The 25,988-nt window shown below is 43.0% G+C and overlaps 1 protein-coding gene across 1 annotated transcript in view; it reads right to left on the minus strand.

Moving 5' to 3' along the window:
• Nucleotides 1-25,988, minus strand: part of LOC309556168 (uncharacterized protein) — a 216,924-nt gene that overhangs the window by 39,471 nt on the left and 151,465 nt on the right. Inside the window, exons 19-22 of the mRNA XM_082258529.1 lie at nt 24,648-24,854; nt 15,557-15,658; nt 14,353-14,451; nt 5,583-5,729 (exon numbers count right to left, since the gene is read on the minus strand). Coding sequence (XP_082114655.1) covers nt 5,583-5,729; nt 14,353-14,451; nt 15,557-15,658; nt 24,648-24,854 — 555 coding nt within the window. The remainder of the gene's footprint in view (nt 1-5,582; nt 5,730-14,352; nt 14,452-15,556; nt 15,659-24,647; nt 24,855-25,988) is intronic.

Consider the following 25,988-nt stretch of genomic DNA (forward strand, 5'->3'; position numbering starts at 1 on the left):
ATCATTTGTCCTGTGCTATCCTGATCTGAGATACAATCATATGCCTCTGGTAACCTGTGACATATGGTGGCGGTTTTAGGGGTATCATGGAGTTAGGGTGTGTGGCGGCTTTACTTCTGATGTTTACTTGCATGAATCTGGTAAAGAGATTGTGAGTGCGGTGGCGGCTTCATTCACGCATAATATTCATTTCACTTGGGTGTGTTGATTCCAGTGACAGTATTACGCTATGTGTATATTTTTCTTGCACATGTTTGATGATTTCCGAGATCACCACATCGTTGGATGACTAGGAATCTACAAAGAATTTTACAAATCCCGGGAGAACATCCATATCTTTATATGTGTTCAACTTACTTGTATCTGGTAAGCAGGGACACCTACTACTGCTGCTATTGCATGAACGGAATTAGATGGTGATTGATCTGTCTGTCTTATTTACTTTTACTTTTGGTAAGCAGCCTGTGAGGGTGGTGGTGTATATCAGCACTTCTTCTTCGACACACACATGGTGTATTTTTGTGAATTCATCTTTATACAGTATCACGCTATGTTTTTTATTTAAATTTTTACCTGAACATCCATCAATCCATACGCTTGGGTCAGATATCCTGGTGAGAGATCCTTCCATAAGGTTTTCCATCTGGTTTGGTGAATCTTCGTTCAAGGCGAATTATACTGCTGTATCTGGTAAGCAGTATATACACACACATTACCTGCATCTGTGGAGATCTGGTTGATTGCTTGGACTTCATACTTTTTATTTATTAATTTTTGGGACTTTATGGACTCTATATCATATACGGTCCTTTTCACTTAGCGCAGCTTTTTTCATTTATATTTACTTGGGATGTTTGTCACATTTAAGTTGCAGCTATAATTTTTTGATATTTAGCGCAGTTTTTTTCTTCCTATGACTGTACATGTGCCTTCTTGAGGAGGGGGACTCGCCGTGTTTAGAGGAAGAAAAAAGCTAACTATGACCCTAGGAACACCATCCCTACAGTCAAGCACATCGGTGGAAACATTATGCTTTGGGGCTGTTTCTCTGCTAAAGGTACAGACCAACTTTTTCGCATTGAGGGGCCAATGGACGGGGCCATGTATTGTAAAATCTTGGATGAGAACTTTCTTCCCTCAGCCAGAACTCTTTAGATGGGTGATGGATGGGTCTTTCAGCATGACAGTGACCCACAACATACTACCAAAGACAATGCCTAGCCAGTCTCCACACCTTAATCCTATAGAAAATTTATGGAGAGAGCTGAAGCTTCGGGTTGCCACGCAACAGCCAAAAAACCTAAAGGATTTAGAGAAGATCTGTAAAAAAGAGTGGACCAAAACCCCTCCTGAGATGTGTGCAAACCTGGTCACCAGCTACAAGAAATGTCTTACCTCTGTGCTTGCCAACAAGGGTTTCTCCACCAAGTACTAAGTCACGTTTTGCTAGGGGATCAAATACTTATTTTACTCACTGAACTGCAACTCAGTTTATAACATTTGTATCATGTGTTTTTTCTGGATTTTTGGTTGATATTCTGTCTCTATCATTTAAAATCTATTTATTAACATCTATGATACAAAATTATAGACCCTTCATTTGTTTGTGACCAAACTTAATGAACAGCACATCAACAACTTCACAGTGCAATGCAATCAGGCCGTTCTAATGCCATATATAAAAAGTCTGAACAAGACTGCTGCACTTAAAATTTATTAAACACGAAAAAATGCAAAAATATACAAAACCAAAAAACATATCAGAGTTATTCCGTTTCAACAGTTTTGGACTAGTATGTTAGCTCCCTTCTCAGAGAGGAACACGTCTAAATGTTAACACACATATGTACATTTAAACACATTTAAATTCATCTGGAATGAATTAGTTAATTATCAATAAATCAAGATAATATAACCACATTATATTCATTATTCATATAGCAAAGAAATGGTAAACAAATTGGATTCACTCCCTGACATCTTTCTAAGGGTATCCCAATGATGACTTACTATTAAAATAAAAATCAACACAATGGTTTTAAAAAAGATGCGCCAGAAGGATTGTTTATCAAAAAAATTTACATAAGCAATTATACAAAACCCCCCTTTACTATAAAAGTTAAAACCCAGTATACAAAAGGATGCAAAATCTGAATTGAGTCCACTTGGATGCAGTGTGTCCAACTGATGGATCCACTGCATCTCAAGTTTTCTCTAAATTAACAAATGATTCCACCCTCTCCTATCTTTAATCACTCCATCAATAACCAGTCATTTAAGTTGAGAGACAGTATGTCCTTTCTCCACAAAATGTCTAGCAAGAGGTAATTGGACCAAATTATCAAATATTTATGATGGACAATACGATCTTCTCTCACCCACATAAAGCAGTCCACATTGGACATGAATTTAGATGTATTTAAATGTGCATATGTGTGTTAACATTTAGACGTGTTCCTAACTGAGGAAAGGTGCTAACATACTAGTCCTAAACCGTTGAAATGGAATACCCTTGATATGCTTTTTGGTTTTGTAAATTTTTGTATTTTTTCATGTTTAATACATTTTAAGTGCAGCAATCCTATTTGGACTATATATATATATATATATATATATATATATATATATATATATATATAGATATATAAATAAATATATATATATATATATATATATATATTATATACTGAACAAAATTATAAAACGCAACACTTGTTTTTGCCCCCATTTTTCATGAGCTGAACTCAAAGATCTAAGAAAACCTTGATTCATACGTGAAGAGAACACCTCTCTAAAGTGCCAGACACCATCGAATGTGAGCATTTGCCCACTCAAGTCGGTTACGACGAACTGTAGTCAGGTGGAGACCCCGATGAGGACGACGAGCATGCAGATGAGCTTCCCTGAGACGGTTTCTCACAAATTGTGAAGAAATTCTTTGGTTTTGCAAATTGATTGTTGCAGCAGCTGTCCGGGTGGCTGGTCTCAGATGATCTTGGAGGTGAAGATGCTGGATGTGGAGGTCCTGGGCTGGTGTGGTTACACATGATCTGCGGTTGTGAGGCCGGTTGGATGTACTGCCAAATTCTCTGAGACGCCTTTAGGTAGAGAAATGAACATTCAATTCACGGGCACCAGCTCTGGTGGACATTCCTGCAGTCAGCATGCCAATTGAGGCAAGAGTTCCCTCAAAACTTGCGACATCTGTGGCATTGTGCTGTGTGATAAAACTGCACATTTTAGGCCCCTTTCACACATACAGTCCATTCAGTTCATCAGTTCAGTCACGTCAAAATGTATCAGTTTTCCATCCGTTTTCATCCATTTTTCATCCGTTTTCGTCAGTTGTCATCCGTTTTTCGTCAGTTGTTATCAGTTTTTCATCAGTTTTTTGTCAGTTGTTATCTGTTTTTCATCCGTTGTCATCCGTTTTTCATCCGTTGTCATCCGTTTTCATCTGTTGTCATCCGTTGTCATCCGTATTTCGTCCGATCCGTTTTTTTGACGGATGAAAAATAGGCCATTCATCCGTTCAAAAAAACGGACATTGACGGAAGCGGATGAAAACGGATGTTAACGGATGATCATCCTTTGTCATCCGTTTTTACATAGAGATACATTGATGTCCGTTTTTCATCTGTCAACGGATGGATGAAAAACGGACAAACGGACAGCATGTGTGAAAGGGGCCTTAGAGTGGCCTTTTATGCAATAATCATGCTGTCCAATCAGCATCTTGATTTGCCACACCTGTGAGGTGGATGGATTATCTCGGCAAAGGAGAAGTGATCACTAACACAGATTTACACAGATTTGTGAACAATATTTGAGAGAAATTGGCCTTTTGTGTACATAGAAAAAGTCTTAGATCTTTGAGTTCAGCTCATGAAAAATGGAGGCAAAAGCAAAAGTGCTGCGTTTATAATTTTGTTCAGTATATATATAATTATTTTTATTATTTTATCTAATGGGTAACATGCATGGAAGGCAGTTCTTTGATAAAATGTATCAGTGTAAGTTTAGGTAAATAAGAAGTTTTATTGTACATTCATTTAATGACACTACATTTACGAATGAAGGGTACAAAGCATGGCAATGTACAAATAAAAAGAGGGGACATTTTCACAATGTGAAACATAGAGGGGAAAAAAATTGAATGGGGTTTTAACCCTTTCCTTTTTTATCTAAAAACAATTTTAAAAAACCTTCATGCAAGTACACAGGGTGTATGTATTGTCTCTTCTCCTTGCAAATTTGCCAGAATTTTCTAGCTATCAAAAAATTGGACTTTCTGAATGGTGTTTATAAACACTGCTTAGAAGTATAATCGAAAAATACAAAGTAACGTTATTGTTACCTTGGGGTAGATTTACTAAAACTGGAGCACACAGAATCTGGTACTGCTGTGCATGGTAGACAATCAGCTTCTAACTTCATGCCACATTAAGGCCCCTTTCATACTTGTGCGACTTGTCCTGCGACTTGGGACTGCAAAGTCACATGACAAGTCGATTTCCAATGAGTACCATTCATATCTGTGCGACATCCCTGCACTACTTTGGTCTTTTAATGTGTTTTGAGGTCCATAGACATAGGCATTGCTTCAAGTCCAGTCAAAATTGTGGCAAAAAAATTGCAGTAAAATTGCACAAATTTTAGGTCGCACAAGTGTGAAAGGGGCCTAAAGCTTATTTTTTTTTTTTTTTTAATGAACATAGCAAACATGGTATACTTACCAGCTCTGAGTAATGGTTTTGCACAGAGCAGCCCCGATTCTCCTCTTCTGGGGTCCCCCGGCGGTGCTCCAGGCTCCTTCTCTTCGGTTTAATGAAGAATAACTTCACTTCCTCCTTATGCGGCCGCGGCCGCCAAAGTCATTTCCTGCTTTGCATTGACTCCTGGGAGATGAGAGTCATCAATCCCAGGAGTCAATGCCCCGGCACCGGTGTCCCTCGTCACTTCCAGTGCAGGCGCGTCATTCTCTGCCGATAGATGGAGAACATTTTCTGGGCATGCGCAGGAAACTATAGGATGACGCGCCTGCCCCGGAAGTGATGAGGGTATAGCATTCTGGGACTCACGAAATCCAGGAAGAGGGACACTGCGGCTTCAGCTGCCCACACCGCAGTTGGCTGCGCTGGACAAGAACTTCACAAGGTAAGTAATTCATGCTGCATGTACACTAAACAGGGGACAGTTTAGAGGATATCTTTGCTTAAATGCACTAGCCCTGACTATTCTAGGGGTATTTTTTGCTAAAAAAAATAAATAAAATCTGGCCAGAACTCTGCTTTAAGCAGGGCCGGGACAAGGGGTGGGCAGGACGGGCGGTTGCCCTGGGCACAATGGTTTATTGCAGGGATGGGGGGGGGGCGCCTTGACCATAAACCTAAGGGAAGGGGGGGCACAGTTTGGCATACTTGCCCTGGATGCTGGGTGACCTTGTCCCGGCACTGCACTTGAGGCATGCTAAAGTGGCCTCTTAGTCAATATTGTTGTGTGTCACTTTAACATGCCTTATTGACCGTTGCTGCTCGATGGATTGAGGGCTTTTGTTAAGCAGTAATCTTTCCGTGTCTTACCTCTCCACTATGTTCCTTCAGGTGTAACATCTCCACAGCAGACTTTGGAGGTTCGCTCTGCATTGTAGCCGGAACCTTTGTTAAAATTTCCCGCACAAAATCCAGTTGGCCATAATGAGCGGCGATGTGGAGAGCCGTGAGTCCGGTCTGGATGGGGGAAAGATGTGGTAATGTTAGCACATGGTACAATCTCATTAGAAATAATCTGACCGTAGCTGTTATCACTGCCAATGGCAAAGTAATAAATACTGAGCCATATACAGCGAATCTACACTAATCCCATAAAAAAGGCAAAGTAACATGTTCACTTAAAGTAGGGAGTATAAGGATTTTTTTTTTAATCAGAGACCCTAGAGAATAAAATTGAGATCATTGCAATATTTTTTATCACACCGTATTTGCGCAGTGGTCTTACAAACGCAATTTTTTTGGAAAACATTCACCTTTTTGAGTTAAAAAAGAAAAACAGTAAAGTTAGCGCAATGTTTTTGTATAATGTGAAAGATAATGTTACGCCGAGTAAATAGATACCAAACATGTCATGCTTCAAAATCGCGCACGCTCGTGGAATGACAACAAACTTTGGTACTTAAAAATCCCCATAGGCGACATTTTAAAAATGTCTACAGGTTACTAGCTTAGAGTTACAGAGAAGGTCTAGCTATCAAATTATTGCTCTCGCTCTAACGATCGCAGCGATACCTCACATGTGTGGTTTGAACACCTTTTGCATATGTGGGCGCGACTTGCGTATGCGTTCGCTTCTGCGCGCGAGCCAACAGGGACAGGGCGTTTTAATTTTTTTTTTTTTCCCCATTTATTTTATCTTTTATTTTCTATTTTTACACTGTTTTTTTTTTTTTTTTTTGATCACTTTTATTCCTATAACAAGGAATGTAAACATCCCTTGTAATAGAAATAAGCAGGACAGGACCTCTTTAATGTGAGATTGGGGGTCAAAAAGACCTCACATCTCACATCTACACTAAAAAAAAAAAAAAAAAAAAGTCATTTTTTTCATGATAAAAAAATGGCCTCTTTAAATCCCTTGCTATGGAGCAACGTATGATGTCGCTCTGGTCCTCCAAGGCCATAGAGTGGATTGGGGGCCATCTTGCCCTCACTCGACTTCCTGCCTGAGAGGAGAGCAGACCGGATCGATTTCCCCACTATCGGCGGGCTCCACTACCGGCGGGTCCGATAAACGGAGAAAACGACTGGGAAGTGGCGGGAGGGTGACAACTCTCCATAAGGGTGATCTCGCGGTGAATCCGCTGCTGGGACCACCCTTATGTTAAAGCAGGCCGCCCGCCGTTTAAAAAAATCTGCAGCCATAACCCCAGTATTTAACATCAAATACACGGTGGGCGGTCCGTAAGTGGTTAACTTTATTTATTTTTTTGGACATGAATTGTAATTTAGAGGTTTATTTCGTTTTTGTTATGTTTAATGTGTTATTTAGTTTATTTAAAAACAATTGTTTTTTAATTAGATTTTATTACCAATATTAAAGTGTTAATACACCCAGATCCTGCAGTCACTATATTTGGTCTCCTACAGTACACAGAATATGGAAATGCAATGATTTTAGTAAATATCTAGTGATAAATACCTTTTCTCATCAGCTGTATACAGCAATTAGAGCAATCTTGTGAATTGTATCAGTGGGTGCTGATAGATTGTAGGAGGAGTTTTCATTTCTCCCATGATTGTCCTATCAGGCTTAACCACTTGCCGACCGCCGCAGTAAATAGTCATGCGGCGGTCGGCAAGTGGTTAAGCCTGATAGGACAATCATGGGAGAAAACCCTACTGGGCAAAGCGACGTAGGGCTACGTCGCTCACCCACGAGCCTCTAGGGGGCAATCGCCCGCCGCTGGAGGCGCGCTCCCGCCCCCGCTCGGTCACTAACATCCCCGCACGAGTGACCGGCGGCTTCGATGTCCGCTGGGCACTCGCGATCTCCCGCTGGAGAGGGAGAAAGGCAGGCGGCTGATATAAACAAAGCCATCTGTCATTCTCCCTGATGTAAGTACAGAGACTATATGATCCTGCTATGTAGGATCGTATGTCTCTGTGGTTACATCACTAGCCACGCCCCCCCACAGTTAGAATCACACCCCTAGGGATACATTTAACCAACTGATTATCAATAAAGTTAACCCCTTCCCTGCCAGTGTCATTTTTACAGTAACAGTGCATATGTATAGCACTGATTACTGTAGTAATGTCACTGGTAACCCCAAAAGTGTCAAAAATGTCAGTCAAGGGTCCAATCTGTCCGCCGCAATGTCGCAGTACCGCAAAAAAAATCGCAGATCGCCGCCATTACTAGTTAAAAAAAAACAATAAAAATGACATAAATCTTTCCCATAGTTAGTAAACGCAATAACTTTTGCGCAAACCAATCAAAATACGCTTATTGCGATTTTATTTCACCAAAAATATGTAGCAGAATACAAATTGGCCTAAAATGTTAAAAAATTTCGATTTTTACATTTTTGGGGGGAATTTCATATATAAAAAATGTGAAAAATATTGTTATTTTTTGAAAATTGTCGCTCTTTTTTTGTTTATAGCGCAAAAAGTAAACATCGCACAGGTGATCAAATACCACCAAAATAAATCTGTTTATGGGAAAAAAAGGACGTCAATTTCATTTGGGTACATCATCGCACGACCGCGTAATTGTCCGTTAAAGTCACGCAGTGCCGTATCGCAAAATAGGCCCTGGTCTTTGAGCAGTCAAATCCTCCGGGGCTTAAGTGGTTAAAGACCCTTAATTCTCTGTCTGAACACGTCTGGACAGTGCTGATTGACCCTGTGCTGATCACATGTACCCTCCCAAGAAAATAAATATCATCCATCAATCAAGATGTGACATCCCCACCCACTGTATTCTTTTTTTAGTTACTGGGCATGGAGGAGGAGGGAGGGACTGGGCTGTCATTTAGGATCTGTATACACGCCCACATGTGTGATGTTAATACCATGTGACCTAATTAGCTCAGCTAAAACCAGGAAGTGTTCTCTCCAGCAATTGAGACCAAACTGAGCATGTGCAGCTGAACTACTCTGACTGTGTCTTATCTGGACTTGTCCAGAGTGAACATGCAGGAGGGGGAGGATTTTACTATTGTGGGTTTAGTAACACTTTAATTTTTATTTAGATGTTAATTATAATTAACTTTTTGTGATAATTAACGTTTTATGTATTTTATTGCTTTTTTTTTAGCAACATTAATTTTTATTTATATGCTTATTTTTATTTAGTTTTTGTTATATTTAATGTTTTATTTATTTTATGTTAATCTAGTTATTTTATTAAATTGGGATTTATTACCAACATACATTTTTATTTAGCTGTTCATTTTTGTTATATTTTATTATTAATTATTAATAAGGATTTCTATAGCGCCAGCAATTTACGCAGCGCTTTACAATATTAGAGGGAGACAGTACATATACAATACAATAAAATACAACAGGATTTAGAGGGCCCTGCTCAGAAGAGCTTACAATCTAATGGGATATTTAGAGCCGGTTCACACTGAGGCGACACGACTCCTTATTACTTCGGGGGCGACTTGTGCATTACAATGCACCACGACTTCGGAGCGACTTGCAGGGACTTCACATAATGGAAGTCTATGCAAGTCGCTCCCAGGTCGCCCCGAAGCAGTACAGGACCCTTTTTCTAAGTCTGAGCGACTTGTGTTGCTCCTATTAGAACAGGTCCTGTAGCGGTCAATGGACCGCGAGGGAGCGCGACTTGTCAGGCTGACAAGTCGCGCTAGTGTGGACCGGCTCTTAATGTTTTGTTTATTTTAATCTAATCTTTTTATTTTATTGGGTTTTATTAACAACATAAATTTTTATTTCGTTTTTGTATTTATTGTTTTGTTTATTTTATTTTATTTTAAACCATTTTATTTCATTGTAAATAAAAGAAGATTGAGCGCCGGTTCACATTACCGCGACGCTACTTGCAGGGGCGACCTCCGAGATCGCGGTGCGAGCAGCGCGCCGCGACCTCGGAGCGGCCGCCACGGACTTCATAACATTGAAGTCTATGGCGGTCGCCTCCTGGTCGCCCCAAAGAAGCTCCGGACCCTTTTTCTAGGTCGGAGCGACTTGTGTCGCTCCTATTAGAACGGGTCCGCAGCTTCCCTATGGGAGGCGACCTGCGGCGACCTGTGAGGCGACCAGGTCGCCTCACAGGTCGCCCCAGTGTGAACCGACACTTACCCCCTTCATGACATGGCCATTTTTTTTTTGTAATATGGCACTGCATGACTTTACTTGACATTTGCTCAGTCGTGCGATGCTGTACCCAAATAAAATCAAAGTCCTTTTTTTCCCACAAATAGAGACTTCTTTTGGTGGTATTTGATCACCTGTGCGATTTTTATTTTTTTGTGGTATAAACAAAAAACGACTGACAATTTTGAACAAAACAAAAACCCAATGTTTTTTACTTTCTGCTCTAAAACTTATTCAATAAAAAGTGTAAAATCAATTTAGGCCAATATGTATTTTGCTACATATTTTTGGTAAAAAAAAAAAAAAATCTGAGCAAGTGTATATTGATTGGTTATAGCGTCTACATACTATGGGATATATTTGTGGTATTTGTATTTGTTTTTATTGCTAATAATGGCGGCGATCAGTGACTTCTAGCAGGACTGCGATGTTGTGGTGGACAAATCGGGACACCTAACTGACACTTTTTTGGGAAACCAGTGACACTAATACAGTGATCAGTGTTAAAAATATGCACTGTCACTATACTAATGACACTGGTAGGGAAGGGGTTACCATCAGGGATGATCAAAGGGTTATCTGTGTGCCTAGCTGGTGTTTTTGGTGTAGTGTGGGAGGTGTTTTTACTAGGGGAAGTTAGGATCGGTGTTCCTACTTTACAGGAACACAGGATCAATGCCTTCTGTACTGACAGAACGGCGATCTGCCTGTGTACTTAACAATTGGCGGGTGTCAGCAGGCATCAGATCTGCGGGACCTGCTGATCAGCTCCTGCTGGGTAGAATCACTGCCGTAGCAAGTCGCCGGTGCCGCACACTTGCGCCCGATACCTGGAAGTGCAGGATCACATATATACCTGATCCTGCGCAGCAGGGGCCGCCCTGTTGCAGGAATTCTGCTATAGGGCTCTTGGCAAGTGGTTAACAAAATTATTATTATTTTTTATGTTAATTTTTATTTACATTTTTGTTATAGTTAATTTTTTTTTTTTTAAATTTAATTATTTTAATCTAATTATTTAAAATAAAGTCTAAATGTATACAAGAATTGTAGGGGTATTGGGGTGGCAGGGGAGTGCAAGGTAAGAAGTGCTGCTTATGGTGGCTTCTGTTTTTGCCTAGTATGGGCCAAATACTGGTTCACTCTAGAGAAGGTCTATTACTATCCATAGGTGGAGTTTGGAGGATTGAGAAAATTTTCTGGATTTTTATATGTCATGAATGCACAGTAATCATTACAAAATTACCCACTATGGGGGTTTTGGGTGTCTCTGTTCACCTTTATGTGTTCCAGATCCTCCTATTATATTTTTCATAATATAAAATAAATAAAATGCCAACAGGGATGGTGAGAACCCCTCATAATGGGCACAGCAGGTGTACAGACCCATGAACTCAGCACAGGAATGGAGGGAACCCCTCATAATGGGCACAGCAGGTGTACAGACCCGGGAACTCAGCACAGGGATGGTGGGAACCCCTCATAATGGGCACAGCAGGTGTACAGACCTGGGAACTCAGCACAGGAATGGTGGGAACCCCTCATAATGGGCACAGCAGGTGTACAGAACTGGGAACTCAGCACAGGGATGGTGGGAACCCCTCCTAATAGGCAGAGCAGGTGTACAGACCTGGGAACTCAGCACAGGGATGATGGGGACCCCTCAGCACAGAAGTCTCATAAAAAGAGTCTAGAAATAGAAGGAACCCAAAACTTAGCAGGGAACCCTCACAATAGGCACTTTCATCTCACCAAGGGATGGAAGGCTCTTCTGATACAGTGTCTTGCGAAAGTATTCGGCCCCCTTGAACTTTGCTACCTTTTGCCACATTTCAGGCTTCAAACATAAAGATATAAAACTGTAATTTTTTGTGAAGAATCAACAACAAGTGGGACACAATCATGAAGTGGAACGAAATTTATTGGATATTTCAAACTTTGTTAACAAATAAAAAACTGAAAAATTGGGCGTGCAAAATTATTCAGCCCCTTTACTTTCAGTGCAGCAAACTCTCTCCAGAAGTTCAGTGAGGATCTCTGAATGATCCAATGTTGACCTAAATGACTAATGATGATAAATAGAATCCACCTGTGTGTAATCAAGTCTCCGTATAAATGCACCTGCACTGTGATAGTCTCAGAGATCCGTTTAAAGCGCAGAGAGCATCATGAAGAACAAGGAACACACCAGGCAGGTCAGAGATACTGTTGTGGAGAAGTTTAAAGCCGGATTTGGATACAAAAAGATTTCCCAAGCTTTAAACATCCCAAGGAGCACTGTGCAAGCGATAATATTGAAATGGAAGGAGTATCAGACCACTGCAAATCTACAAAGACCTGGCCGTCCCTCTAAACTTTCATCTCATACAAGGAGAAGACTGATCAGAGATGCAGCCAAGAGGCCCATGATCACTCTGGATGAACTGCAGAGATCTACAGCTGAGGTGGGAGACTCTGTCCATAGGACAACAATCAGTCGTATACTGCACAAATCTGGCCTTTATGGAAGAGTGGCAAGAAGAAAGCCATTTCTTAAAGATATCCAAAAAAGTGTCGTTTAAAGTTTGCCACAAGCCACCTGGGAGACACCAAACATGTGGAAGAAGGTGCTCTGGTCAGATGAAACCAAAATCAAACTTTTGGCAATAATGCAAAACTTTGTTTGGCGTAAAAGCAACACAGCTCATCACCCTGAACACACCATCCCCACTGTCAAACATAATGGTGGCAGCATCATGGTTTGGGCCTGCTTTTCTTCAGCAGGGACAGGGAAGATGGTAAAATTGATGGGAAGATGGATGGAGCCAAATACAGGACCATTCTGAAAGAAAACCTGATGGAGTCTGCAAAAGACCCGAGACTGGGATGGATATTTGTCTTCCAACAAGACAATGATCCAAAACATAAAGCAAAATCTACAATGGAATGGTTCACAAATAAACATATCCAGGTGTTAGAATGGCCAAGTCAAAGTCCAGACCTGAATCCAATCGAGAATCTGTGGAAAGAACTGAAAACTGCTGTTCACAAACGCTCTCCATCCAACCTCACTGAGCTCGAGCTGTTTTGCAAGGAGGAATGGACAAAAATTTCAGTCTCTCAATGTGCAAAACTGATAGAGACATACCCCAAGCGACTTACAGCTGTAATCGCAGCAAAAGGTGGCGCTACAAAGTATTAACTTAAGAGGGCTGAATAATTTTGCACGCCCAATTTTTCAGTTTTTTATTTGTTAACAAAGTTTGAAATATCCAATAAATTTCGTTCCACTTCATGATTGTGTCCCACTTGTTGATTCTTCACAAAAAATTACAGTTTTATATCTTTATGTTTGAAGCCTGAAATGTGGCAAAAGGTCGCAAAGTTCAAGGGGGCCGAATACTTTCGCAAGGCACTGTATGTGGTTTAACTCCCTACCTGTCTTTGCATGGATTGACCCAATAAATATACTATAGGTAGCGGGTTCAATTTTAAAAGACACCTTCAGCTGGCACAAGAATATGTTTAAATCTGGGCATAAACCAATTAAAAAAAAAACACAAAAAAAACCTCAAAATCACCCATCCACACCAATGGCAGAGATGGACGACTCCTATTGTATTCTGACAGCCGTCATCTTTTAATGAAGAATGTTGGGAGGGAGGAAGGGGGCCAACAGGAACCGTCCAAAATGTATGGCCAGCTCAAACTAAACACAAGATAACAATCTGAAGATATACAAGATTGTAAGCACAGGCTTTGTATATGTGAAAAAAAACGTTAGCATAAACACCAAGTGACTGAAAAAAAAGAAAAACGGTTTAATTGTCCATCATCCACTAAACACTGAAAAATCAGCCTTAAAATACTTATATTTTGCCTTCCATGGTTATCTACCCCCCTCAACATACTAATGAAGTTTTTAAATAAAACATTTCCTTTTTCATTACATACCCTATTTGAAATCCAGTGATGTCACCACTGGGTCTCTGTGCTTCTCTATGCAATGCAGGCAGATAATGACTGGTGGGAGGGGCCGGCAGGGTGGTGTACATATCTTCCTGAAAACATCACAGCACCCGGCCTCTGTCCTCCTCTCAAGAGTCCCCAGTCCTGATACAAGCATCGGTCTGACTGGGTGGGTGCCAGTCTGGAGGACTGGGCGTTCATAGGCAGGCAGCATTTGGATGTAGACCACTCTAGGTAATGGCCATATGTAATGCTGATCTGAACTGAAATCCAACGAATGAAAGGGACGGGCCAGGGACAGTCAGGCTGGGGAGGAAAGTGCTAGATGATGCTGGACGTCCTCCAGCCAGGAAATGAAGCGGGTTCTATCAGACTTATCAGACTTGCTGCAGCTTCTAATGCACATTGTGAGAAGCTCAGAGTGTGCAGCGAAATTAGAGTAAACCATTTCAGTTCAGGAGAGGAGACTGTACAACTGTGCAAGACTGAAGGGAAAGCTTGAGATCAGATAGAAATCATATATGGATGCAGTCATGCTCGGGCTATTGGAGGACTTTACCTTGGTGCTGGTGATACGGAAGGAGACGCAGCCCTTTAATGCTTCTAGAACATTGATGTGTCCATTCTTGGCAGCCAGGTGGATAGCGGACATCCCCTCCTGCCACAAAGGAAATAAGATAACTGTTACTCCTGACTTCAGCACTCTGCATTTGCTACTCCTGACCCCTGCAATCTGTGGAAGTTATTCCTGACCCCTGCACTCTGTCTTAGTTACTCCTGACCCCTGCACTCTGTCTTAGTTACTCCTGACCACTGCACTCTGCGTTAGTCACTCCTGACCCCTGTGTTAGTCACTCCTGACCCCTGCACTCTGTGTTAGCCACTCATGGCCCCTGCACTCTGTGTTAGCCACTCATGGCCCCTGCACTCTGTGTTAGTCACTCCTGACCCCTGCACTCTGCATTAGTCACTCCTGACCCCTGCACTCTGTGTTAGGCACTCCTGACCCCTGCACTCTGTGTTAGGCACTCCTGACCCCTGCACTCTGCGTTAGCCACTCCTGAACCCCGCATTCTGCGTTAGCCACTCATGGCCCCTGCACTCTGTGTTAGCCACTCATGGCCCCTGCACTCTGTGTTAGCCACTCATGGCCCCTGCACACTGACTTAGTCACTCCTGACCCCTGCACTCTGTGTTAGCCACTCATGGCCCCTGCACACTGACTTAGTCACTCCTGACCCCTGCACTCTGTGTTAGGCACTCCTGACCCCTGCACTCTGTGTTAGGCACTCCTGACCCCTGCACTCTGTGTTAGTCACGCCTGACCACTGCACTTTGCATTAATTACTCATGACCCCTGCACTCTGTGTTAGCCACCTGTGGCCCCTGCACTCTGTGTTAATTACTCATGACCCCTGCACTCTGTGTTAGTCACTCATGGCCCCTGCACTCTGTGTTAATCACTCCTGACCTCTGCACTCTGTCTTAGTTACTCCTGACCCCTGCACTCTGCGTTAGGCACGCCTGACCCCTGCACTCTGTATTAGTCACTCCTGGCCCCTGCACTCTGTGTTAGGCACTCCTGACCCCTGCAATCTGCATAACATACCAATAACCTCTGCAAAGACCTAGCCCAATGTTACCTGTGCAATCACCTTTGTAAATGGACTTTTACACATAAATTACAGCAAATAATGATCACTTATATCTGACCTCTGGGAACAGAAATCTTTACCCTTGCAGAGGGTCCCCACCATACTTACTGCATCTTCATCAGATGCTGACGCTCCGGTCTCCAGCAACACCTTCACAACACCTGCATGCCCCCCCGCTGCTGCCAAGTGCAGGGGGGTGGAGTCATTGGTCTGGAAATACAGACAGGAATACAGTCAGGAGATGCAGGCCAGATTATATTACTGCTGCATTAGATGTAAACACAATTACTAACATCTCATATATTATTATTTCATACATAGGCCCTAGTGATCCTGCCATGAAGGCTTGGGTCTTGAAGCCAGAGACTCCCCATCCCTCTCTGTAGAAGTGTAAGGTTAGTGCACAAGGATTTGTGTCATGCATTTGGCCTCATTCTGTGAAGCAGTTTTGGCACATGTGTATTGCGGTGTTACCGGTGTATACAATGTGAGTTAGAGCCTCAGGACTCAGGAGCGGTGTCCATGATGCAAACTGACCACAAGGTGATCTTGGAGTATTGAGGACACTTCCCCTAAAACCGACCACTTGCAACATAATGTCATTGTTTGCTAACATCTGATGATAACTTTCAGAATACAATTCCTCTATGGTACATTAATATGCCAGCAACCAATCGGTCATTATTTAACTCATCGACAGGTAGATGACCCCTGTCTTGCCTGTCCACGCTTTCTATCTCTGAGACCTCAAATCATAGCAACAATAGGCAGGGAAGGAAGTCCTTGGCTTCTCCTGCACTCTGTGTTACTTAGTACTGACCCCTGCACTCTGTGTTACTTACTAATATCTGCACTCTGCATTACATTCTACTGACCCATGCACTCTGCATTAAATTCTACTGGCCCATGCACTCTGCATTACATTCTACTGACCCCTGCCTTCTGTGTTACATTCTACTAATCCCTGCCCTCTGTGTTACATTCTACTGACCCCTGTCCCCTGTGTTACATTCTACTGACCCCTGTCCCCTGTGTTACATTCTCCTGACCCCTGCCCTCTGTGTTACATTCTACTGACCCCTGCCCTTTGTGTTACATTCTACTGACCCCTGTCCCCTGTGTTACATTCTACTGACCCCTGTCCCCTGTGTTACATTCTCCTGACCCCTGCCCTCTGTGTTACATTCTCCTGACCCCTGCCCTCTGTGTTACATTCTCCTGACCCCTGCCCTCTGTGTTACATTCTACTGACCCCTGCCTTCTGTGTTACATTCTACAGACCCCTGTCCCCTGTGTTACATTCTACTGACCCCTGCACTCTGTGTTGCATTCTACTGACCCCTGCCCCCTGTGTTACATTCTACTGACCCCTGCCCTCTGTGTTACATTCTACTGACCCCTGTCCTCTGTTTTACATTCTACTGACCCCTTCTCTCTGTGTTACATTCTACTGACCCCTGTCCCCTGTGTTACATTCTACTGACCCCTGCCCTCTGTGTTACATTCTACTGACCCCTGCCCTCTGTGTTACATTCTACTGACCCCTGTCCTCTGTGTTACATTCTACTGACCCCTGCCCTCTGTGTTACATTCTACTGACCCCTGCCCTCTGTGTTACATTCTACTGACCCCTGTCCCCTGTGTTACATTCTACTGACCCCTGCCCTCTGTGTTACATTCTACTGACCCCTGTCCTCTGTGTTACATTCTACTGACCCCTGCCCTCTGTGTTACATTCTACTGACCCCTGTCCCCTGTGTTATATTCTACTGACCCCTGTCCTCTGTGTTACATTGTACTGACCCTGTCCTCTGTGTTACATTGTACTGACCCCTGTCCTCTGTGTTACATTCTATTGAACCCTGTCCTCTGTGTTACATTCTACTGACCCCTGCCCTCTGTGTTACATTCTACTGACCCCTGTCCTCTGTGTTACATTCTACTGACCCCTGTCCTCTGTGTTACATTCTACTGACCCCTGTCCTCTGTGTTACATTCTACTGACCCCTGTCCCCTGTGTTATATTCTACTGACTCCTGTCCTCTGTGTTACATTGTACTGACTCCTGTCCTCTGTGTTACATTCTACTGACCCCTGTCCCCTGTGTTATATTCTACTGACCCCTGCCCTCTGTGTTACATTCTACTGACCCCTGCCCTCTGTGTTACATTCTACTGACCCCTGTCCTCTGTGTTACATTCTACTGACCCTGTCCTCTGTGTTACATTCTACTGACCCCTGTCCCCTGTGTTACATTCTACTGACCCCTGCCCTCTGTGTTACATTCTACTGACCCCTGTCCTCTGTGTTACATTCTACTGACCCTGTCCTCTGTGTTACATTCTACTGACCCCTGCACTCTGTGTTGCATTCTACTGACCCCTGCCATCTGTGTTACATTCTACTGACCCCTGTCCTCTGTGTTACATTCTACTGACCCCTGCCCTCTGTGTTACATTCTACTGACCCCTGTCCTCTGTTTTACATTCTACTGACCCCTTCTCTCTGTGTTACATTCTACTGACCCCTGTCCCCTGTGTTACATTCTACTGACCCCTGTCCTCTGTGTTACATTCTACTGACCCCTGCCCTCTGTGTTACATTCTACTGACCCCTGTCCCCTGTGTTATATTCTACTGACCCCTGTCCTCTGTGTTACATTGTACTGACCCTGTCCTCTGTGTTACATTGTACTGACCCCTGTCCTCTGTGTTACATTCTATTGAACCCTGTCCTCTGTGTTACATTCTACTGACCCCTGCCCTCTGTGTTACATTCTACTGACCCCTGTCCTCTGTGTTACATTCTACTGACCCCTGTCCTCTGTGTTACATTCTACTGACCCCTGCCCTCTGTGTTACATTCTACTGACCCATGCCCTCTGTGTTATATTCTACTGACTCCTGTCCTCTGTGTTACATTGTACTGACCCTGTCCTCTGTGTTACATTCTACTGACCCCCTGTCCTCTGTGTTACATTCTACTGACCCTGTCCTCTGTGTTACATTGTACTGACCCCTGTCCTCTGTGTTACATTCTACTGACCCCTGTCCTCTGTGTTACATTCTACTGACCCCTGCCCTCTGTGTTACACTCTACAGACCCCTGCCCTCTGTGCACTCTGCAGGGCAGGGGTCAGTAGAATGTAACACAGGGGTCAGTAGAATGTAACACAGAGGGCAGGGGTCAGTAGAATGTAACACAGAGGACAGGGGTCAGTAGAATGTAACACAGGGGACAGGGGTCAGTAGAATGTAACACAGAGGGCAGGGGTCAGTAGAATGTAACACAGAGGGCAGGGGTCAGTAGAATGTAACACAGGGGACAGGGGTCAGTAGAATGTAACACAGAGGGCAGGGGTCAGTAGAATGTAACACAGGGGACAGGGGTCAGTAAAATGTAACACAGAGGGCAGGGGTGAGTAGAATGTAAAACAGAGTACAGGGGTCAGTAGAATGTAACACAGAGGGCAGGGGTCAGTAGAATGTAACACAGGGGACAGGGGTCAGTAGAATGCAACACAGAGTGCAGGGGTCAGTAGAATGTAACACAGAGGGCAGGGGTCAGTAGAATGTAACACAGGGGACAGGGGTCAGTAGAATGTAACACAGAAGGCAGGGGTCAGTAGAATGTAACGCAGAAGGCAGGGGTCAGTAGAATGTAACGCAGAAGGCAGGGGTCATTAGAATTTAATGCAGAAGGCAGGGGTCTGTAGAATGTAACACAGGGGACAGGGGTCAGTAGAATGTAATGCAGAGTGCATGGGTCAGTAGAATGTAATGCAGAGTGCACGGGCCAGTAGAATGTAATACAGAGTGCATGGGTCAGTAGAATGTAATACAGAGTGCACGGGCCAGTAGAATGACATCCACATTTAAAAACTGCATTTTGTACTTACTTGGGTTATCTTTGTGTAATATTAACATTTGTTTGATGATCTTAATCATTTAAGTGTGACAAGTATGCAAAAAAAAATAAAAAATCAGGAAGAGGGCAAATACCTTTTCACAGCATTGTATATATATATTTATATATTATAGAAAGCTTAGTTCTTCTGACTCGCTGCATTGAATGTTTATGGGTGAACATAAGAATCCAGATGCAGCAGACTACAGGAACTCAAAGGAGGAAACTCCTGGGAAATCAGTAAATGTATTACATTGATCTACTACATCGAATGGGAACTATTTTCCGGATTCTGCTGTGTTTATACAGACAGGCAAACATTACACACTAACCATTGTTATGTAATATTATCAGGAAAGGGATCCTGATCTCCCGCTCCTCTTATAATCCTCTTCCATACATTTTTTTACAATAACGTAGAACAGCATTATTCAGCTTTAGCCCTGAGTAGCTGCTGGAGGTATGTCTTCCAGACTTCCAAGAAGGGGATAGAGTTGTTAGACCATAGTTAATGTACGATATTTCAAATACTCCCAGAATCAATCAAAGTATGTGGACACACTTCCAAGTTGTTGCGTTCAGCCATCTCCAGTGATAGGTGCTCTTAGGCAGTAAGAAAACCTCTCAGTTCTCCCATCAACTCAGTCAGTGTTGATGGTTGAATCCCTCCCGTGGGATCATTATGTTCTCACGGCAGGGGTGGTGAGGGGAGGCATCCCTGCCGGTAGAACACAGTGATAATCGCATGCTGAAATCCCAACATGCTGGTTGTACCTAAGTCGCCCCAGGGCCCGGCCAGTGCACATTTGGCTCGGCCTCTTTATTATTTTCTTATTTATTTCCCTCACTGTTTGTCACTTTCACTTTTGTGTGTGTTTTCACAGATGAAGGGTGTGAGTCCTTGGGCTTACCCTGACGTCTAGGGGGAGGATGTGTGGCCCTCAGGTTCCTTCCTCCCCTGCCTCTGGGGGGGGGGGTCTCTCTTCGGGAGAGCCCCCTGACCTAATATTTGGGTTCGGCTTTAGGCTGGCCTGAAGAATGGGGTCTGCCGGGCCTTCTGGCTAGGCAGGCTATTGAAACCTTAATCCCTGTCAGGAGCCTTGCACCCTGCGGGATCAGGGTAGAAGTCCTACCCCTTCGGGGGTGGACTAAAGCCTGTGGCATCGGCAGGGGGGGACTGACCTGGGCTATAGCCCCGAGTGGTCCCCCAGAAAGCCCCAGGGTCTCCTGCTGGTGATAGATAATTAGTAGCCCCGAGTCTCTACTGCCTGACCTGCCCGGGGGCCCGCTGCTGCCACACTGGTTGCTAGTATGCCGCTTGGCGTCTAGCAACCCGTGATGTCACGTGACGTCAGCGTCGTCACATGACTGCAGGAGAGCGCGGGCAACGGAGGATTTCAAATTCCTCCTCCAGGATTCCGCGCCTACAATTGACCCTCTTCTCCAGACACCACTGGGGGCTCCTTGTCCCTAGGCTCCATCCATAGCATCATCCACATAAGCTCTCACAGTTATATAGTTATAGCCTGGCTGGAACACATATGCCAATTTCAAGGAAAACTGCAAGATAGAAGTAGGAAAATGTACAAATTAAAGGTAATAACCGCGCTAGTGGAATAGGAACAAAGCTGCAACTTCAAGTGTGACCACACCCCAGTGAAATGTATATAATTTAGTCGCACTAGTTATTGATATAAACAAATTAACCACTTTGCCACTGCTCACTAGAGCTCTACTGCGGCAAAGTGGTTGGTTATCGTCTGGCGACGTAGACCTACGTCGCCAGACACTCCCCTTTCTCGGCGGTGCGCGCGCGCCGCCGGAGGCTCGCTCCCGCTGTATTCAGTCACAACGGGAGTCGGGCCAGGGGAGGAGAGGCGGTGATCGCCGCTGCTCTTCCCCGATCGTCGGGGAATCGAGTCTGGAGATCCGCCCACTTGGGTAAACAGAGCGGGTGGATCTCCTAAGTGACAGGCCGGGTCAGATTGCAGGGTTCAGCATAGCTGAACCTGCGATCTGTCCTTGTGTCACTCAGTCACCTCCCCCCACACATGTCAGTAAGCACCAGGCATACATTAATCCCTCCCTCTCCAATAAAATTAACCCCTTCACTGCCAGTGTCATTTTTACAGTAACAGTGCATATGTATAGCACTAATTACTGTAGTAATGTCACTGGTACCCCCCAAAAGTGTCAAAAATGTCAGTCAAGGGTCCGATCTGTCCGCCGCAATGTCGCAGTCCCGCAAAAAAAAAATTGCAGATTGCCGCCATTACTCGTTAAAAAAAAAAACACCAAAAATGACAGAAATCTTTCCCTTAGTTAGTAAACGCAATAACTTTTGCGCAAACCAATCAAAATACGCTTATTGTGATTTTTTTTTTTACCAAACATAGGTAGCAGAAAACAAATTGGCCAAAAATTTAAAAAAATTTAGATTTTTACATTTTTTTTTGGGGGGGGGGGGGGAATTTCATATTAAAAAATGTGAAAAATATTGTTATTTTTTCAAAATTTACGCTCTTTTTTTGTTTATAACGCAAAAAGTAAAAATCGCACAGGTGATCAAATACCATCAAAAGAAAGCTCTGTTTGTGGGAAAAAAGGACGTAAATTTCGTTTCGGTACTGCATTGAATGATCGCGCAATTGTCAGTTAAAGTCACACAGTGCCGAATCACAAAAAGTGGCCTGGACGTAAGACAGCAAAATCCTCCGGTGGTAAAGTGATTAAAGTCCATATAAAGTCCAATATAAATATAAATTGATATGTAGAATCGGTAATTTTCAATCCAGACTCCCAATGGTCACGTGCTTACCACAAAACTCAATAAATGAAGCGAGATATCCAAAACCAAGAACCTGACAACTTGATTGTAGAAAATCCAGGTTGGACTCACAATAATTGTGTGTTGTTGGATCATAAATTAATCAAAAAAGAAAAAACGCCATAGCGTAAAACCCAACAATAATAGGTGCACTCAAAATTTATGAATAATAACACCAGTGTGAACCGATATTCAGTGAAAAATTAAAATTAAAAAAAGGGGGGGGGGGGTGATGAATCAAAAATAAAAAGGTGAATAAGTGAAATCCTCCACCTGTATTTGCGCTGCTTACCAGAACACAAATTGAGTATGCACAGAAACACATCAAAAAGGGAGTAAAGCCCCGTACACACGCACCGATTGTCAGCCGAACGATTGGCCTTCTTTTGTCCAGTGCTGTCGTGTTGGTTGAAAAGTGCTCAAGACTGCACACGAATTTTGTCGGCCAACAACAACCAAATTCAGAAGTGATGTCATGTGCTGGTTTACTTTCTGTGTGTTTTTCTTCTCTGAGCATGCCCAGTCTTGCTCATCTGGCTTTTGTCGGCCGAAATCTGTACTGACTGACGAACAATCGGCCATTCTGGTGTTGGCCAACAAAAATTTTATAGCATGCAGACCAGATTTTGTTCGGCCGAAAAGTCGCAGTCGGTTGTCGGAAGTATCATACTGACAAGCCGACAATCGGGCAAACGGATGTTGGCCGAATATTTACGGCCGACAATCGGTACGTGTGTACGGGCCATCAGTCAGTACAGATTTCGGCAGACAAAAATCAGATGAGCAAGACTGGGCATGCTCAGAGAAGAAAAAACACACGGAAAGTAGAGCTGCACGATTAATCGTAACAGAATCGAGATCGCGATTCACTCCCCCTGACGATCTTAACATGACACTTGCTCGATTCTTTACATAGCTGTGTAGGAGCAGGTGTCAAAAAAAAAAAAAAAAGAGCCTCCCGCAAAAGCCTATCAGCATTAGTCTCCCACTGAACTGTAAACACAAATGATTACATTGTATCTTTTCTTTCCCTCTGCCGGAGGAAGGAAGTTTAACCTCTTAAAGACTAAACCTTTTTCCTACACTTGTTGCTTGCAAGTTAAATCAGTTTATTTTTCCTAGAAAAGTAGTTAGAACCCCCAAACATTTATATATATATTTTTTTTAGCAGAGACCCTGCAGAATAAAATGGTGATTGTTGTAAATTTTTATGTCACACTGTATTTGCGCAGCAGTCTTTCAAACGCAATTAATACACTTTAATGAATAAAAAAATAAAAAAATAAAACAAAACCGTAAAGTTATCCCAATTTTTTTTATAATGTAAAAGATGTTACACAGAGAATCGTGAGAGAATCGTGATCTTTATTCCAAGCAAAAAAATCGTGATTCTCATTTTGGCCAGAATCGTGCAGCTCTAACGGAAAGTCAACCATCACATGACATCACTTCAGAAGTTGGTTTTTGTTGGCCAGTGCAAGTCTAGAGCACATTTCAACCAACAAACAGCACTGGACAAAAGTTGGCCGATCAGTTGGCCAACAATCTGTGCGTGTGTACGGGGCTTTAGACCCGGTGAGGAAAACACATGTAGGTACTCCTTACCAGAGAACAGACAGGAAATCACATAAATCAACTGAGGGACTGGTGCTCTATCCTCCACCGTATATAACGCCTCTTACCAGACTAATGCCTCGTACACACGCATCGATTATTGGCCGTGAATTTTCGGCCAACGTCCGATCGGCCGATTTTCGGCTTGTTAGTATGATGCTTTCAACAACCGACTCCGACTTTTCGGCCGAATAAAATCTGGTGTGCAGGCTATAAAATTTTTGTTGGCCGTCAACACAACGGCCGATTTTCCGTCAGTCAGTACAGATTTCAGCAGACAAAAATCTGATGAGCAAGACTGGGCATTCTCAGAGAAGAAAAAACACACGGAAAGTAAACCATCACATGACATCACTTCTGAAGTAGAATTTTGTTGGCCGAGAAAATTTGTGTGCAGTCTAGGCACATTCCAAGCAACAAAACACAACTTGGACAAAAGACGGACGATCGGTCGGCCGATAATCATTGCGTGTGTATGAGGCATTAGATGATGTAATGGACATATTATGGACATGTTCTGACAGATTTTTGTGAATGTCTGTTTGATTAGATTTTTCCAATAAAAGTTTTTATGTGCAGCAATCCCTTTTGATAATATATATATAAAATTTTTGTTGTTGTTTGGATGGATTAGGGAAGCATTAGAACGCCTGTCAAGTTTTTATTGCTATTTGAGTTCCTGCTGGGGCGATGGGGGAACTTACAAAGGAAGCCATGATCTAACAATAGTTTTGTATTTACCATGTGACTCTTTCTGCATTTGCAATTGAAAATTCTCGAGAAGTCATGTCAATCCAGATCAGATTAGACAGTGCGTTGTATGTGCACAGTGATATTCTGGAACATACGCACCTTGTTACGCGCTGTCGTCACACCGCTACTGTTGAACTTGAGCAGCTCTTTGATGACAGCAACACTGCCTTTAGCAGCTGCAATGTGGGCGCATGTGGAGCCGTCCATGTTGGCGGATGTCACTAGCTCAGGCCGATGTTTTAGGAACAGTTTAACGACTTCAGAGTGGTCATTTTCTGCAGCCAAATGGAGCGCCGTCTGTCCATGCTGACATCGTGACAAAACACAAAAACATAAAGAGAATCTTAGATACATTTTAGTGGCTTTGTAATTATTAAGAAAAAAAAAAAACAGCACCCTCAAGATTAAATAAACCGCAGGTCAGCAACAGGTCGATCGTGATCTACCTGTCAACCATGGCCATGTGACCAGTAGACTAAGTGCCCACTGAACCAGCGACCAGCTCCTGACCCCACTCGCCCCCTCTCAAACTTCAGATAAGAGCAGCAACAGGCATTGCAGAGCTGGGGGAAATTCTAGGTTCCTCTTTGGCTCCAACGTATCATATACACAGCTATGTAAGGGGAGACCTGGGGGGACTTAACTTACTTTGCTGGTTCTGGAGGGAGAATAACTTGTGCTATGGGCCATTTTAGCAAGATGTTTGTATTGGAAGGGGTTATTTCTGTTTGTGGAGGGGAGATGTGTTATAGCTACCCCCAACCTCTTCACTATGTGTTATGAATTACTGACCTTTGCACTGTGCATTACTTGTGACCCCTGGACTTTGCATTACATACTACTGACCCCTGCACTCTGCAGTACACATTAATGACCCCTGCACTCTGTGTTATTAAGTTCTGATCACTGCCCTTTTTCATTACTTAAGACCCCTGCATGCTGCCCTCCATACTCCTAATGCCTGCATTCTGTCCTACATACTACTGACCCCTGCACTCTGCATTACTTACTCCTGACTTATGCTTTCTGCATTACTTACTCCTGACCTCTGAACTCTGTGTTACACACTCCTGACCACTGCAATCTGCATTATTCACTCCTTATGCCAAAAAATGGTCTTTAAAAAGGCCAAATACAGCGCTTGCTATTGCAAAACAACTAGAATTCCTATAAATTACCAATAAAAATTAACCTGTGCTTGTAAAGTGCCAATGTGTCTCCATAAATACCACTTAAACAATAGAAACGTATTAAATAGTATAAAATAAGTGTGATTGAATATTAAAGGACATTAAAATGACAAAGATTAATATTCTGGTGTACATAAGTGACTGTGACTAAAATATATACATTAATCAACAGTATAATATATAAATATGAGAGTCCAATGATAAATAGTAATTGATGTTCAGGCAGTTAATGTCCTCAATAGATGTTTAT

Source organism: Pelophylax lessonae (genome assembly GCF_965119305.1).
Source record: "Pelophylax lessonae genome assembly, chromosome: 5".
In the NCBI taxonomy this organism is placed as follows: Eukaryota; Metazoa; Chordata; class Amphibia; order Anura; family Ranidae; genus Pelophylax; species Pelophylax lessonae.